We start from the raw sequence: 17,500 nt of genomic DNA on the forward strand, positions 1-17,500 counted from the left end.
ACAGTGTAGAAGTATATTCCATTTCTAAAGCTTCCAGTGGTCTGTCTTTTGTTGATGATGCTGTTGTTTCAAAAGATCTGTTAAAAGGACTACTTCATGACAGAGGCAAAGGTACAGTATGTATGGGTATGAAATTAAATCAAAGGCAGTATTTTTCCTTCAAATCAATTGACATAACCCACTGACCCCTGAGAGTGAGTCTCAATAGATTTTACTCTGCCTGATGCCAGACGACTTTACTTATGAATGGCATGTGCGTCCTACAGAGGGCTTTTGAGGTTAGAATGGGTTAAACTCAGTCAAGTCATGTCCCCATTAAGTAATGGTGTGCAAAACCATAATCTTATTGGCTTTCAAAGCAAGGGTTTCTTTTGTTAATAAAGTTGTTGACATGTTTGAAAGGACAAACATGCCATGCTTTTCTTAGATTAGTTGTGAAGAGAGGGCCTCCTCCTTCCTGACTACTAAAGTTCACCATCATGGCAGATTTAGTGAAATTTCAGCAAGACTGCAACAATAAAATGCAATGAGATGGCCTTAGGGGCCCAACAAAAGCGGCAGATTTGGCGAAAATGGCAGATTCACCAAGAGGGTGACGACTTGGCCCATGTGGTAGATTTGGCAAAAATAATTCTTCCATGGTAATATCTGAATTTCTGGACATAACATCTGTAAGAAGAGATGGGAAGTCACTTACGACATTACCCTCTGGCTGGTATCCTGTATTATTCTTGCATGTGACATAATTGTCATTTGAAAGTGAAGAGCATCTTAAATCAGACAAAGTGTTATTAATTTTATGGTAAATAGAGAAGGGCAGAGTTCTTGGAGTTTTACATTAATTTTAGCTTTCCAATGGTTTGTGAGAAACTTTGCCAGGCTGAATTTTAGCCAACATTGAATGTGTTGTGGTTCAAATTTTTTTTCTAGTCTTGATTTTCCTTTGTTTCAGATCATGATAATGAATATTAGTCAAGACACAGAAAAATCAAAATTAAACTGGTTTGACAAATTTTGAACCAAGGAAAATTTTTAACCGCAACACATGCATTAATATTACTCGACTCTGATTGCAGGTGTTGGTGCAATTTAGTCATACTTGTCAATCAGTCAAAATTAAAAATCCAATTGTTCATGAAGACAACAACTGAAAATGTATAAAATTTTACAAATCAATACTAAAATAATAGTGGTTTAGATGTCTAATATACCATAGTTTAATCATTAATTATTTTGCAGATTGGCCTGGCAATGAAGTAGACCTCATTTTAGCAAGAAAAAGCACTGAACCAGTGAGACATGAGATTACTTTACTGTTGGATAAGACAGTAGTGGCCATACTGTCACTGACCAAGACCACAACAGCTGTGTCTGTTTGCTTTGATGTTAATGGTTCAGTGAAAAAGGCAGCCATTGTTCCATCAGGAGGAATCATTACTGTCAAGAGATGTCATGGGTTCTTTTTCACACTTTTCTCTGGTGGTTGTGTATGTATCCTTTTCTCTGTAATTTTTGTCAAAGGGTCATTCATGTACAAGTACATGTACTGTAACGTCATTGTTTCAGTGCACAAGCAGTGAAATTACATGTTTATACAGGTATGTACTACATTGTACTGTATGTATTTTAATTCTGCAATTAAATTGATCGTGGGTGTGTTGAGACGTTTTTGACCTCTAAAACACTATGCCAATTTTACTGGGAGGTAGATTGAATTGTAACATTGTAACATTTTGGAACATTGTAGATGGAAGTCAGCAACTGGAAAAAAATTGTCGGTTTTGTCGGTGCCATAAAGGTACATGTACACATGTAGCAAGAGAGGTGGCAGCACACTCCTCAGCAGCAAGGAGGTCACCATGGCAACTGAGCCACAGTCCACCACCCAAGAGCATGCACAAGCATGTGGTGGTCTGTAATAGGAAGGCGTGTGGAACCTGTTGATCCTTGAGTTCAATTTATCCCCTGGAGGCCATTCAGGGAAGTCCAAGATCAATGTGCATGGAACAAAATTTAATGGCAGATAAATATACATGTATCTTGATCAGGGATGTACATTGTAGATGGAAGTCGGCAACTGGAAAAAAATTGTCGGTTTTTGGGATTTGTCATCTATTTTATAATTTGTGAAAAAATAAATGTACTACACACTCGAACTGTACTGACAGAGACTGGCTGAAGAAATGTCCCAGAGGTTGATTCATTACAAAGGTACGTAAAATGATCTTTTCTGTTTGGTAAAAAGCTCATTGGCTAGTGGTATTTCTGTATATGAAACAATGTAAACCTGCAGTTGTGTATTTCATCTGTGTTGGGCAACATGTATGTGTATCATATAAGTGAAAGTGTTGGCGGAAAAAGGAGGAAAAGTGATTGTGAGGTACTTGGTATAAAGAACTTCTTCAACTTTGCCGAAGATACTTCATCAAACTCTGGCGGACCAAGTGAAAATTCAAAGAAAGCGCTATAACTACAGAATCGTCATGAAACACCGAGAGCACATGTTCAAACGAAGTGACATTTTTCATTTAAAGGGCAACAAGATAATTATTGTCTGAAAAACATCACCAATGGCCTCCTAAAATCGAGGAAAACCCATTTTTTGGGGAAGCATGCCCCTAGACACTGCTAGAAGGGACACGCCAGAGGCATATCCAACTGGGCCTTCCACCTGTTAAGTGCACATTACCATCTTAACAAAATTTCAGCGACATCACTGTTGATGGAAGATGAATGAAGCGAGGAGGTAGCGAACAAGCTAAGGGTCCACTCACTAGAAGGACATGGAGAACTTTTGTGGTGGAGGCATCTGGCTTGAGAACAAAAATTGACAAAACAAAGCTGAGCTACATGCACAAGTGTGTTGTGTAGAGGAAGCCAATCTGCTGGCCATCAGGGCAAGGCAGTCCTGTTCTAGGCTTGGTAAGTTAACCTTTCACACAAGTGAGGCAAGATGACTGTAGGATGGCAGTCAGCATGCAGGAGCATGTGATGCTACCAATTAAACTGAGACTTGGCATTGGGGATCCTGTTGTCAGAATCAGCAAGGTGCTGAGCAGTAAATATTAATTTATGCGTACATGTAACAGCCATCACCACAAGAGAGCAGAGGGGATGCATAACATCAGGGGATGTAGAGGTGTGAGTGTTTAAAATAATTATACCGATTGATCATAATGGCAAATAAAGGCAGGGCCAGGCCACTTAGACCAGGTCAAACCACTTTTAGCAGCATGGTACAGGTGGCCAATAAAAATCAGGGATTGTTACAGTAGAACTTTGTCTTTGGGTAGGCCATCAACAACTAACGATCACATGGTACAAAATCCGCCATGCTGGAGGGCAAGCTCATTATTATTCCCCCACTGGGAAATTAAAACAAAGAGACCTGAACCAGTCAAGCTTGACTTGCCTTGTTTTAATGTCACAGTGGGGATATAATAATGAGATTGCCCTCCAGCATCGCGGGTTTTGTACCATGTGATCGTTAGTTGCAAAAGGCCTATTGCAGGTTATAGACGGAATTGAGAGAAGTGATCTTCGCACTTACCTGAACAATTCAAGCAATTGTCTTTTAAAAACACCTGAAAATTCAAGTGGCTCCAACAACTGATCATTGGTACTGGATCAATCTGCGAGTCAAGCGGCAGCTGAATGTTTGCAAAATGCTCTCCATAAGCCAGCAACGAATTGCCTTAGAGTTGGCAGTACATGTGCAAGATCAAAAGTTCATAAATAGTGAAATTGCACCATCTCGAAGGAAAAAAATGGGTTAATGCCAGTATTAAAGAAAAGATGGAAAAGGCTTCTAACCAGTCAATCATATCTTGCACATGTAACGCTTGGTAGAGGATGTTAAGATAATTTTACTGTCAACAAGAAGAACGTGAGGCTCTGATTCTCTTTCGGCAAGATCGAAAAAACTTTCCTGCAACGTTCTGCGAAACTATTTTGTATGTAACTGGCAAGAATCTGTGCCAACAATGAATGGCTGCTGAAAGGACGGCACGAGGAGGACTGGGATGATGAGCTTACAGGCAAGCCAAGCAACAACAATGTTGGTTAGGTAAAGCTAAAGGTACACCAGTCCTTATTAATTTTACCGTTGGAAGCCCCTTTACCCTCTAGTGGATATTCTCCTAGGCAGCCGATGGTGCGCTCATTTTACCACCCTCTTTCCATCAGTGCTCCGTTTTAAGATTATTTAAAGCTACACAGAATGGAAAGAAGTTGAAGCAAGGATGTGAGGTATCGAACTTGGGACCCCTCACACAGAGGCTGTGCACTAACCATCTGTGCAATCCTTACTCCTGAATGTATGAACAAAGGAAGGAACCAACATTGGTCTACCTGTGCCAGGAGAAGCTGGTAAATTGTGCATTGAAAGGGTCCACTGACAAATTGGGGTCCGGCAAGGAAAAACTGGATGTAGCCTAAGGTGTAGTGGCGGGCAAGGATAAAGCTGAAGTCTGATTATTGAGGCATCCTGAGTCAAGAAGCAGGCAAATTGCATTGCACTTAATGATTCCAGAGATAAACTGGGGCATGAGGATGGACCAAGCACAATATTTGCTGAGCCCGTGGAAAGTTCTAGACTGACAGTAGAAAGATCAGAGTTTGAGTTTACTGTATCAGTGACCTTGTCAAAATAAGCGCTCAAATCAGTGTATTTCCATTTCTAAGTGTTTACACTTAACTACCGGTAGATTGCAGATGAGAGGTTTGCAGACATTCCAGGGTCATCCACTCAGGGAAATCCATGATTGACGGCAAACCTCAGGATAGAGAATAGCCCTGAGGCTGACAAAATTAATATTCATTTGGCAAAAGAGCTCTGACCCAAAAGGGAAAGAAAGGAGGCACCCATAATTACAGTGTACACTGATAAAATGAGTGGAAAGGGGGAGAGAAAGGGTGGTATTGTCAATTAACTGGGTTCTCACACTCAAGAAACATCAGTTTAAAACAGGGCTCAGTGCACATGCAATGCAACAAACTCCAAGAAGCGTAATTTCTCTTGAATTCCTTTCCCATTTACTTTTTGGGAAGGATAGTCCATGGGCCAGGAAACGAAACCCCCCCCCCTCCCCCTCGGGCAATTTTGGGGACATATACACTGTATCTCTTTGAAGCATAGCCTTGGGCTGTTTCAGATCAGGTTGTTCGCACTTCTAAATTGGAGGCGTTTGGCCGTACGGCCACATTCTTTAATCTGAGGCAAAAACTACAGGGTACCCAGTGTGTCAATTTTGAGAATTACCTAAAATTCCCAGAGATTAGACACATGACCTTCAAAATAGCGTGTATGTACTCAGAATGTCACAACAGTTGACATACATACAAATAATAAGTGGCTAATAAGACCTCAGAAGCTATTCTCCACATGTTCAAAAGCACTCGAGCATCACCACTATTGCACAAAACAATTTGCCCAATTTGGGAATAATATTAAAGTAATTGTCATCATCAACTCCTGCTTGGCAGGTATCTATGTCACCATTTTCTTGTGAATACTATTATATCTTACACACTTTTATGACATTTTTATCATGCCTAAAAAATCAAATCTACATTATTTTCATCATTTTATTTTACTTTTAATTAATGATTTATACATTGTATGTCTATCTTTTCTTCTGCTTTCTTTACCACCTTAGCATCAAATTTAATGGGCATGTGGGATCAATCTTTAGTTGGCAAATTAAATTTTCTTTATATAATTAATTATCATCATGATTTCTGGCTTGTTATATGGTCCTTCTTCTCATCTTCCTGAATGGGGAAATCCTTTGGGATTTTGCATTTTTCAGTCTTGAGCGCTTATTGTATCCTATCATTATACTATATACTTACTACTTCGAATAGATCATAAGTTTGCAACTTGATAATGTCTTCATTTTAATAAAATTATTGTTCTCCATGGGCTAATTTGGGACATTGTGTGATGCAGCAGAGACTTCAAGAAGTGAATGAAAATTATTATAGCCTTTCAAAAGTGACTTCTATCGTTTGTGTTTGTGAGGGTTTCTTCCAAGGTGTCGTGAGTATGTGTACATTGTACATGTACAACACTTTGTCTCTCACATAATCATCATTAGGTTTGGTTACAGTTATCACTTTGTTTTGTTGTTTCCTTAACATAAGCAGTAATACACAACATGAGTGATTTTGTTGGTTCTGTTAACTTGTTGAAGACTGTTTCTCTCAACTCACAAGGTTTGTACCTAATACCTAAGAAGTTGTTGGGTTTTTTTTTTTTTTTTTTTGGTCTTACAGGGGACAAACCAAAACCAAACCAAACCAGTCTTCATTGACAAGTAAAAAATGTTAATCGTCTGGCATTAGACAGGGTAAAATTTATAAGTGTTACCCCCTGACCCTTAGCAGGGAATCTTTTGGGTGTTTACAAGTTTCAACAGCTGCAACGTAACAGCTGCAACGTAATGTATCCTTTGAGGGTACAGTTTCCAATTAAGATAATGATTCAGATTATCCTTCTTAACTTATATAATAACTTCCCGGGAGGCTGCACAATAAAGCAGGGTCATAGGAATAAAGCTATAAAATATTGAGAAAATTCTGGTTTGAACAAAAACATCCTCGGTTACTTTAGGTATAAAAGTGTGAATTAGGTACCTTTCATTGAGACAAGAATTTTGGCACACTGTGCCTGCTTTCCAAAGACAAGGAAGGCAAACTGAGATACATAGACAGACAGATAAATATTGCATAGGTTGGTTTATTTTGGAAGCAGGGATGGCGTAGTGGTGAGAGCACTCGCCTGCCACCAATGTGGCCCTGGTTCAATTCCTTGACTCGGCGTCAAATATGGGTTGAGTTTTAAATTTGTTGGTTCTCTTCTCTGCTCCAAGAGGTTTTTCTCTAGGTACTCCGGTTTTCCCAATGTTTGATTTGATTTGAGTTAATTTCATTATCGTCCCCAATTAGTGCTCAAGTGCTGAATCCATTGACACTTAAATAAAGTTGTTGTTATTATTATTATTATTATTATTATTATTATTATTATTATTATGTACATGAAACGCTTTAGCTCCGGCGGATGTTATGCCGACATTACACCAAAGAAGCGAGCCATAGCCAATGGCCAAAGGTCCTTTGTGTCATTTCTTCTCCTTCAGCTGTCCAACACCTTCCTTAGAATCCTGGCTGTGCCTAACAAGGCTGTTTTCTGTAACAGTCCCGTTCTGATCGTAACACCTAGCTTCTCAAGCCATGCATCCAACCTCTTGCTTACAACTCCGAGTGCACCAACAACTACTGGAACTACTTCCAGATGCCTAATTCCCCATAGTCTTCCAATTTCTCTCTTAAGGTCCTGATATTTCTCAATCTTTTCACCTTCCTTTTCATACACTCTGTGGTCCCATTAATATTATTATTATTATTATTTTTTTTGAGCTACATTGCAAAATTTAATGATGTAACTACGTATGGAGAGGCTACAAGGCTGCTGCCTAACAGGAGCCCGGTAGCCTGGGGCTCCCAAAGAATAGTTCTGGGCGCCTTAACTTTTGACAGCAACACCTTTCACTTCATATGTTGGGCTCCTAAGTTCTCAGCGTTTAGCTCTGAGGGCCCCTTTAAATTTTCTTAGGCAGCAGCCTTGGGCTACTTTAATTCAAGTGTTCTAAATGACATTCCGTGGGGTGTTTCAGATTCTCTGGCCTTTTCATGTGAAGAAAGACTGACATTCACACGCTTAGAGGTTTCAGATGACCTTGCCTTCCTTGTATGTATCGATGCTAGTAGCAATTTGTTTGTGGTGAACCTAGATGAATATTTTGAAGAATTCCCCTCTCAGTTGGTAGCCTCCAATCAGTCTGAAGATCATCCATTTGGAAAAGTGGTCTTTGAATATGAACCAGATGACGAAGATGCTGTAGTTCGTGTTACACAGATGTCTGGTGTGACGTATGGTGACAGGGTTTGGAAAACAGAGCTATTAGCATTCAGAAGAGATGCCAGTAAACAGGCATGCTTAAGCAGCTTCTCAGGTTAGGCTCTCAATATTATAAACCAACTATGAAGGTTTTCAGCATCAAATAAGTTATATTTATGTGTACATGTATGTGTTATAATTCACTCATCCAACCTTATTTGTGGCAAATGCAGAAAGAGCACAGTCACAATTGTTAGCGAACTGTAATGCCTCATTACGATAAAACTCGAAAGTACCAATAGGGAATCATCGCCAACGACAACATGTATTGCTTAAGAAAGTCAGCTGCTTTAAAATGTTGTCTTCAAATGCCTATTTACCTATTAAAGAAAAATTGGCACCCCCATTTGTGGAAAATCTGTTTGCAAAAATGAAAACAAAAAAGTCTGGAGCAGATACAGCTGTACCATCACAATAATATTGTTGGAAAATTTAAAGTGGCTCTGAATGCACTCCAAAGAATTTTTAAACTTTGCAGAGAGTTTGATCTTAGTCTGCAGATCACTAACTAGACAGTAAAAACAATACTGGGTGTCTGCAATATTAACATTTTGTTTTTGAGGTATTAGCATTTGAAGACAAATATACATGTATAAGGTAGCTTTCTTATTGCTATGGTGAACTTTCACATTTTATGAGTTCATCTTGTTAAAGGGGCTATATCACATTATTTTAGGGTGTTTATGGGGAATCTTTAGTAAATGACAAGTTTAAAATTGAAAATGGTAATGTATAATTCCTTTACTGATGAAATTATTGTTACGTACTTCACAAAGAAGATGATTCTGAGCAAAAACAACCTTTATCCAGGCGATTTGCCATGAACTTGAAAAACGTCAGGCTGACTTTTTTCATGTTTACCCAAATGCAGTGCGTTTCAATCTTGTCCATGCTTCTCTTTCCTTTTGCTGTATTTCAAAATATGTTTTTCAACATGCAGTTTTAAGTGGTTATTGCAATGTTTCATTCTACTGTTTGGGCATTTTTAGTGTCATAAAATTACATCATTTTGCATGTTATATTCCCTTTTAATAAATATTAATTTTGTGTTTCATATGGTACTGGCTCCGTGCATGAAACAGTGTTGAAGAGTAAATCCTTCCAATAAGACAGTGTCTCGAAATTGTTGAAGCTGGCTTTAATATCTAAAGTATAATTATTGTCCAATGACTCCTATTTAAGCTTCACTATCTTGTTCACCTTAGTTTGCTGTTGCAACTTTTTTCATGTCTCTATCTTTAGATGTCAACTGTGCATGGGATCCTTCCTTTAAGAAGAAATGGTTCTCTGGTGTAATTGGTTCTAATGATGGAACTCTTATAGCCAGTCACAGTTCATGCAACAGAAGACATTTTCCAAGCTCCACAGTCACTGGATTCAAAGCACAAGAAAGCAGAGAGTTTCCATTTTTGATGGCTGAAAGAAAGCAATCTGGTTGTCAAAAAAGAACAGTTTTTCTTCAACATGAAGAATGGATGGAGAAGTTCTCCCTAGTTGGAGTTTCTATCACACCTTCATCTCTGTTGCTGAACTTTTATCCAAAAAAAATCAATGAACAAGAAGGGCAAGTTGGTGATGACCTGCATGGTGTCCTTTGTCTTTTCTCGTTCAGTGCCAAAGAATATCTTTACCACTGGTATGATGACTGTGTTACGTTCATGTTTGTTAACTATGTGAGCATAAAATTCTTCATAAGTGCTTGCAAATGTTTTTATTATGTATTCAGGTGTGTAAAATAAAGAATTTAACAAAAAGAAACTTTGTAAGCATAAGTTGGGCCATAAAAAGTACATGTATGTTTTTCTTTCCTTTTTGTGTGGATTTGAGACAATCCATACACTGTACTCAGTTAGCTATTAATCGTGACAAAGCTACATGTAATTTTCAACATCATTGCAAAATTATAAATGTACCGGTAATAGTGTTCCAAAGCATCTCTTCCTGTTTTGTGTAAACTTGGGAGTGGGGCATCTTCGAAATCTTTGGCAACTCTGTCTGCTTTAGGCAGTTTTGATGATTTTGGTATAAGTGATTAAAGATACAGTGTACACTGTAGTCCTGCAAGGCTCAAATCACATACATGTAATACACTTAATTCATATTTTCAGGGCCAAATCATTCAACCTTTGGTGCACAAAGGCTCCAATATTGTTGCAACCGTTGCTTCCTTTTTGAAAATTATGTAATTGAATTACATGTAACAGTATGGATATTAGTGATAGTCCATGCCAGTAACATTTCATACATGAAGTAAGCTGACCATTTCATAGCCTCAACTTAAGACAATCAAGATATATATGTAGCTTTAGATTGTTGGCTCATGGGAGAGGCAGATAGAATCACAATTACTACAATGTATTTCCAATTCATTTTTTCGATTGTTGGATTTTTGGAATTTTACTGTCTGGGGCAACATGGCAGCTTTGTTATCCAAGTAAACACACAATGTTGTTGTCCTTTTTGTTTACTCCACAGGTTGTCTGAACCGTACATAGTAGTGCAAAGCTTTGAAACAATCTACCCTTCATTATTACTAACAAGGAAGTCACTAGCAGTACCTGCATTTGACATAACCCAGGATCAGTTGGTTCACAAGGTAAATTGTGCATTATTTTTATACAAAATGTAGAATTAATTGTCGGAACATGGCTTATTTGTTGTTGACCCCAGGACCTCACATTGTACATTAATTTTGAGGCCCCATTAGGGGGGGTCTGAGTATCCCGTATCCCATTAATTTTTGGCCAAAATATCCCGTATCCCGTTAATTCTTATTTGATTCTTTTAAAAAATGATAACTTCGATATCCCAGAATCTTTTTAAAAATATCCCGTATCCCTTTAATTTTCCGCCCAAATATCCCGTATCCCTATAATTTTTTACCCAAATATCCCGTATCCCGATAACCCCTAATAGGGCCTCAATTTTGTATTGATCACGATCTTGCTTGCTTCATCTAGGTGATCATGTATGAGAATGCTGGATTAGCAGATGCATTGTGTTTTGTTAACCAATGGGATCATTGTACCATTCCAATCCATGCATTGGAGGTGGCCTTAAAACTTCGACAACTTGATACAGTTGCTTTCTTTCTTAAGAACCAGGATAAAGGCAAGTTGTACTACTTGAACCTAAAACGATATAATTTATACCTTTTTTAAATATGTGGAGACAAAGAAGCCTAGATCAGTCACTGTCTTGTTTACTTAGAAAGAAATTTTGCTCCATGCTCTCTTTCTTGACCCTGGTGTATAAAATTTATACATGGCTTAAAGAGTATGGCTAGAGTATGGCTAGAAACTTCTGGGGGATAAAACCTGCCATGGACTAGAATCCTGTCTAGGGGTGGGTGGGGGGTAGCACTACTCTCTTTCGCTTCATGCTACACGTACTTGAAACGAAGATTATAAGCTCCGGCTGTGTGAGCCTTGTTGGCTCCTGCGTGTCTTAACCTTATCTTTACCTGTACAGCTGTATATGGAGATGTACCCAAACTCATTTAGCATTTTATCTTTCTTTACATCGGTTACTGTAGTTAACAAGTTGTATGCCATTGTCATTAGCAGGTAGACTGATTTGTAGTTCCCCTGGGTGGATTTATTTCACCTTCAAAATGTAACTTTCCTTATGACTTGTTATGCATGGGAAAAAGTTGCCTGCATACACTGTACATGTACAGCTGTACTCACAAGAAATCTCAATCTCAAAACAGGAGTCCAACCTCTGACCTTTTTATTTGCTGTACACAGTACATGTACGTGTACTTAAGACTTGTGGCTCATAGGCCATAACTCAGTATGTTCTGGACAGGTTAGTTTATCATAACCATCTTCTTGTTTCCCAGCATTTACAAACAGATGTTCTGCAGCACTGTCTTCGAGCTCACTCTTGTCCTCAGTAAGTTCATCTTTGTCATCATCTCAGAGTGATATTGCCCTTGGTACTACGGATGTTGAGGTTGTCACTGAAGCTCTTCTAAATGCTGTATACTATAACATGAAACGTAAGTGCGTGCTGTTACAATGTATTATTATACAGTGTACATTGTAGGTTGCATTTTGCAAACAGACTTAATACTCAAACTAATATGACTGGTTTGTTTAAGCCATTAAGTATAACTGTTATTATAATAAGCTTTGATGTTGTGATCATATGATCATGTTAATGATCAGTAATAAAAGTAATTACAGTGTATAATAATTATTATTATAGTGTATTGTTTTTGTCTGCACTGCCCTTGTTGCATAATGTCCCTTCAAAAATTGAGAAGAAATAGAATAAATTTCTTTACTCCCATTGATTTCTCATTTTCATTTTCCCATTCCTATGGTCATATTGCCCTTATCTATTTTTGGTGGCAGACGTTACATGTATCTATCCACTATTTTGCAACTAGCAATGGTTACTACATGTATATTATTGCTTATTGAGCCCCACAGGCGCATTACAATATTTTATAAAGTTCTGTTGTGATTCAAATTTTCTCCTTGTTCAGAATTTTTTAAACCAGTTCACTTTTGATGTCCCTTCTTTTTCAGATTATGATAGTTAATTTTAGACAAAGAAAAGTCAAAATTCAGCTGGTTTGAAAATTTTAAACCAAGGAAAAAATGGAACCACAACATAACCATCATTCATTGCATTCCAAATTTGACATTGTACTGCACTGTAGATAAGCGACATAGATCCCAGGAGTTCTTGTAGTTCAAAAAGTTGAGTATCCAACCTCTATTACAGAGGTAACATACAGCATAGGTTAAAATCCTGTCTGCGACTCCATCCACTGTTTATTATCATAAACTTCATATTGAAAGTCACCCATTCAATTATAAGCATCATTGTGAACTTGCCATTATTGATTTTTACACTCTGAAAGTAATCCACTAGATTGTACTCAAGAATTTATTTTCAATTGATTAAAATAATATTGATCTTTCTCTTTATAGAGCAACATTACCAGCACTTTACCCAACAGCTTGCTCAGATGACACTGAGTTATCTTCACAATTTAATGAAAGATGGTGCAAAACTCTTGGAAGTAGAAGGCAATTTTCAGGAGTCATCAAGTGATGTTGCCTCTACAACATTCTGCCAGGAGATACAAAGCTGTCTAGAATTTCTCACCAAGAGTACAGTGAAGCTTCGTTGTCTTTTGAGTAATATGCCAGTGGAGAGTCTTGACAGGGCTGACTCTGTTGATGGCAACAATGTGTCTTTTCCTTGTGTAAGAGGTAATGATGAGCCCAGATCCACAGATAAATGGGTCAAGATGGCAGATGAGGTACGTTTCAGTTGAAGTTGTATACAGCTCTCTCAAGCAGACATTTGTGGAAAGCATAAAAAGTACTTATAATTATCTGCAATTCCAGCTGGCCTTGTATGACCATGATCAAGTTGCCAATTCAGAAAAAAACGTAGTCTGAAGTGCTTAAAATGGTGCAATATTGATGTTGGTTGAATATTTCAAAACAAAAGTCAAGTATGCATGTGGTTGCTTTTTGCAGTTTGTACATGTAATTACAGTGGTTTAGACTTTGTAGAGGCAATTTACAAACTCATGTGAAGAAAGGATACATCTCCAGGAATGTAGGATGATAAAAACGTTATTTGGATTGGTCATCAAACTAAATCAAACTTTAGAGTTGTTGTACCATGTATTTCACAGTGAACAGTTTGATTTTGTGTAAATTATTGTTCATGTTTACATATGTCTCAATTCTTAGGATATAGTGGAGGATGCCATTGTGAACAGACAAATTTGCTCTGCGCAAACATACTTCCAGAGCAGGAGTCTCCAGCAAGTGGTACTTTAGAACCATTAGTCTCTTTACTTTGTTTTGGAATATTTTATTATGTCCAGTCACATTACTCACAAGAAATATGCACGTACATCTTGATCTTATGACGATGATGACAATGTTGCAGTTAATTTTTCATTTCAGTTAATTTTTTTTTAACAAGGTAATTTTTCTAACTAGGCAATTATCTTTTAACTAGTAGTAGGTAATTTTTTTAACTAGGTTTTTTTAATCAATTGTCTAAAAAGGGATTTTCCTTTTTTGGGGGTGTAGTTAAAAAACAGGGGCTTGGTTTTTTAGGGGGTCTAAAAAAGAAGAAGACATTGCCTCTCTCCTTTCTATTACTCCTAACCCTCCCTTCACAGATCTATCCCCCCTTACCCTCCAGGTACCCCCCCCCCCCCCCTTGAATAATCCTTAAACCCACCATTTGTGTTGTTTGCTGTTTTTTTTCTTATGTTTGTCGCAAGGAAACATTTTGAGTGTATTCTTAGCAGCATCAAAGTGCCACACTAGACATGCCATACTACGCATGTCAGTATACCATGATATCAGCCCTCCAAAACATGTGGACAATCATTGTCTTTCCCAAGAAATATTATTGGCCCAAGAATTTTGTGATGTTTAATCCCTTTTCCTCCTAACATTGAGACTTGTTAAATAAATGCAGAACACTGCTTGACTGATTGACAAACTGATCTACTTAATGGGGACAATAATTATTATTTTAAAGCTGTAGCACTTACAACCGACACCCATGACAGGTGTTGCAGGTTATGGAGTCCAATAATACTGAGAACCCCAGTAGCAATCTATTAAATTTTATTGGTGTAGACATAGTAATCATTAGCATTGGTGTCTCTTTAAAATACACTCATTTTTGATGTTTAGACTTAATTATTTGGATTTTTGTTAACACATATTTTACTTAGTTTTAATGGTGCAGTTTTTTTCTTTTTTAGGTGGTGACAGGACATAAAGATGCTGTGTGTGATGGCTCACTATCAAGCTTCATTTCAGTTGGTCTTACCGTCGTTTTGCAAAAACTGTTGAGTCATGACGTGGATACTGCTGAGATCATGCTTACAAACATGGTAAGTGATTATTCCCACATGTAAACACAAATTCCACTAAAGTAAAAAGTAAAGTAACCATATTTAACGTTGATAACTCGTAACTGTTTCAGTAATTCAACTGACAAACCTGAGGTCTACGGTTTGCTCATTTTACTCCCCCCTCGCCATCAGTGCTTCGTTTTACGGGTATTTAAAGCTACTTAGCTACACAGAACGGAAGAAGTCGAAACACTGGCCTTATTGTCTTATGAACATAATATACTTTATAATAATTACATGTATGTAAATTTTTACCAATTTAGTGTGAGGGCCATACGTTGTACTGTTTAATGTACGAAGAAAAAAGAAAAAACAAGCCCCACTTATTAGCAGGCCCCAGTTGTTTGAAGGGTGGATAACACTATCCACTGGATAAATCACTATCCACTGGGTAACTGTATTGGTTTTGCTAGTGCTTATCTGCTGGATAGTGATTTATCTGGTGGATAGTGTTATCCACATTTTGAACAACCGAGGCCAGGCTATAAGATCTAATTACATCAAGACAGAGATTAACCCACTCTCAGCATAATGCAAATTGTAGAATGTGCCAGTTGACATGATAAAATTATACAATGTATATTTTTGCACATCATAAATGCATGACCTAAACTTAAATAATATAGCAGAAAAAAATCCACTTGGATTTAGAAGGAATTACAGTATATTTGTCATTGTCAAGACTCTGAAGCCATTAATTTTAAATAATCCAGTTGACTGACATTGTTTGGCTGTTGATTCTATCAAAGAAGTGTTATTTTCATCCCTTGATCAAATATCAGTAAAAAGGCCCCAGCTTCCTTTTAATTTCTGTTTTGATTTTTCTTAGGGTCGTAATGTTTTGGAGCAGCTTCATACAATCTGTCTCTTCACTCTGCATAGACCCCTCAGAGATTTCTTGGTAAGTTTTGCATTCAGTTGACCATGTACATGTATCAGTAGTAATTAGGACTTGGCAGGTACAAAAGTCAGACCTGATCAACTGAGATGTCTCAAGTGAACTCAGATCAGGTGAAATAATTAATACTGTCTTGTAAGCCAAAACAATTCAACGTTTGCCCTGATTTTACCAAATTTAGCTTAAAGATTACCGGTATATAGGGCTAGGGTGATTTCTTGAGGACTTATCATTCTTTTTACGTTGACCCGAGCTAGGTGAACGATCCGAGTTGATCCAGTCCAACTTTTGTACCTGCCTATAATTAGGACTTTTTGGTGTGTCACTGAAAGTCAGGCTTATGTTTTTGATATTTTTATATTGTTAATTTTCAGGCCTCTGAGTTGGAATCAAGAGGCTTCTTATCTCCCCATGAAAAAGATTCAGTCATATTTGTCCATACCTTGGAGGCCATGTATAGTCAACAGTCCTTTCTTGAAGCAAAACGCAACACATGGGCTAACAACCCAGATGATGGGTCAGTGATTTCTACATAAAATTATTGTTATTTAGAACTAGTTACTATTGTCTTGAACATTATTGGCGTGTGTACATGTACGTATACCTACATGTAGTGGAAAAAATAAAACGTCATTAAATTTTGTTTAAGGTGATTCCCTTGTTTTGCACCGCATATCTCGTACATTGCAACTTCAGAGATGGCGAGGTTTCACGCCGGCCATCTAAAGAGAGGTAACAAAGGCCGTTTTTGCTGTTCACGAGCTTTTAAGTGCAATCATCATGATAACTCTTCTCGTTTAAGAAGGTGATATTTTGGAACTCACCCCGGTCCTTTCTCAGACAATGATCATTTTGAAGCCGAAATTGCCCCTTTGCCATCCATTTAGTGTTGTGTTGCAAAGAAACAAATACGGTGACCCCCCATTTTTAATGGTAACCATTTTATTTTCTCATAATAAGTACACAGAAAACATATTTAAGGAGAAAAAAAAGTTGGATAGTTGAAGTTGTAGTATTTGCATATAAATGACGGGAAACTGCATTTGGAGCCAGACAATGATCGCGAGTGTGAGGTGATGATGTAGCGGTCCAATTTGCTAACATTTCTTTGCAACATTGACCAATTTTAAATCAATTTACTAAAAGATTATAGCTCATACAAACAAGTTTTCAGTAATATTCAGTTGCTTTTGCTACATAACACCAATTTTTCCAGTTGATGTAGTTTTTGAACACTTATCGCGTATTTCAGTAAAAACACTTAGAATAAAGGGCATACATGTACAGCGCAAAAACAAGCATGGTGGCCCCATCTTTTTATTGCAATTTTTTAATGTCCTGTGTATGAATATCAATAATTGTGCCAAGTTTGAAAAAAATCTGGATTGTACGTCATTTTCAAGGGAATTACCTTAAACAGGGATTTTTTTGTTAAATGAGCTTATAATGCTTTTGTAGCAATCCATTTTCTTTCTATGAATATTGTGGCCTTCAAATTTTTGTTTCATGGTTAATAAATATAATTTTATTGGTGCATTACCTTTTCATCATTCATCACCATTGTATTGATAATGATTTATGAAAGTTTCTTGGATTTTCCTAGCTGGAGAGATCTTGGACTATTAAGAAGCTCACTCAATCTTGGTTCCATGCAAATTCTTGACTCCTATATTCAGACTGGTAATCTGGTAGAAACAGCCACAGAAATGCAGGTATTGTTACAGTTACT

The 17,500-nt window shown here is 37.5% G+C and overlaps 1 protein-coding gene across 3 annotated transcripts in view; it reads left to right on the forward strand.

Moving 5' to 3' along the window:
• Nucleotides 1-17,500, forward strand: part of LOC137992762 (spatacsin-like) — an 89,964-nt gene that overhangs the window by 6,456 nt on the left and 66,008 nt on the right. For 2 of the 3 annotated variants that reach the window (XM_068838267.1, XM_068838268.1), the window contains exons 2-15: nt 1-111; nt 1,240-1,491; nt 6,148-6,216; nt 7,677-8,015; nt 9,203-9,596; nt 10,436-10,556; nt 10,921-11,071; nt 11,805-11,963; nt 12,907-13,241; nt 13,684-13,764; nt 14,721-14,852; nt 15,703-15,774; nt 16,146-16,288; nt 17,375-17,483. The exon at nt 1-111 is cut by the window's left edge and continues 89 nt beyond it. In XM_068838267.1, coding sequence (XP_068694368.1) covers nt 1-111; nt 1,240-1,491; nt 6,148-6,216; nt 7,677-8,015; nt 9,203-9,596; nt 10,436-10,556; nt 10,921-11,071; nt 11,805-11,963; nt 12,907-13,241; nt 13,684-13,764; nt 14,721-14,852; nt 15,703-15,774; nt 16,146-16,288; nt 17,375-17,483 — 2,468 coding nt within the window. The remainder of the gene's footprint in view (nt 112-1,239; nt 1,492-6,147; nt 6,217-7,676; nt 8,016-9,202; nt 9,597-10,435; nt 10,557-10,920; nt 11,072-11,804; nt 11,964-12,906; nt 13,242-13,683; nt 13,765-14,720; nt 14,853-15,702; nt 15,775-16,145; nt 16,289-17,374; nt 17,484-17,500) is intronic. The other variant, XM_068838269.1, reaches the window with a different exon arrangement.

Source organism: Montipora foliosa, chromosome 2, assembly GCF_036669935.1.
Source record: "Montipora foliosa isolate CH-2021 chromosome 2, ASM3666993v2, whole genome shotgun sequence".
In the NCBI taxonomy this organism is placed as follows: Eukaryota; Metazoa; Cnidaria; class Anthozoa; order Scleractinia; family Acroporidae; genus Montipora; species Montipora foliosa.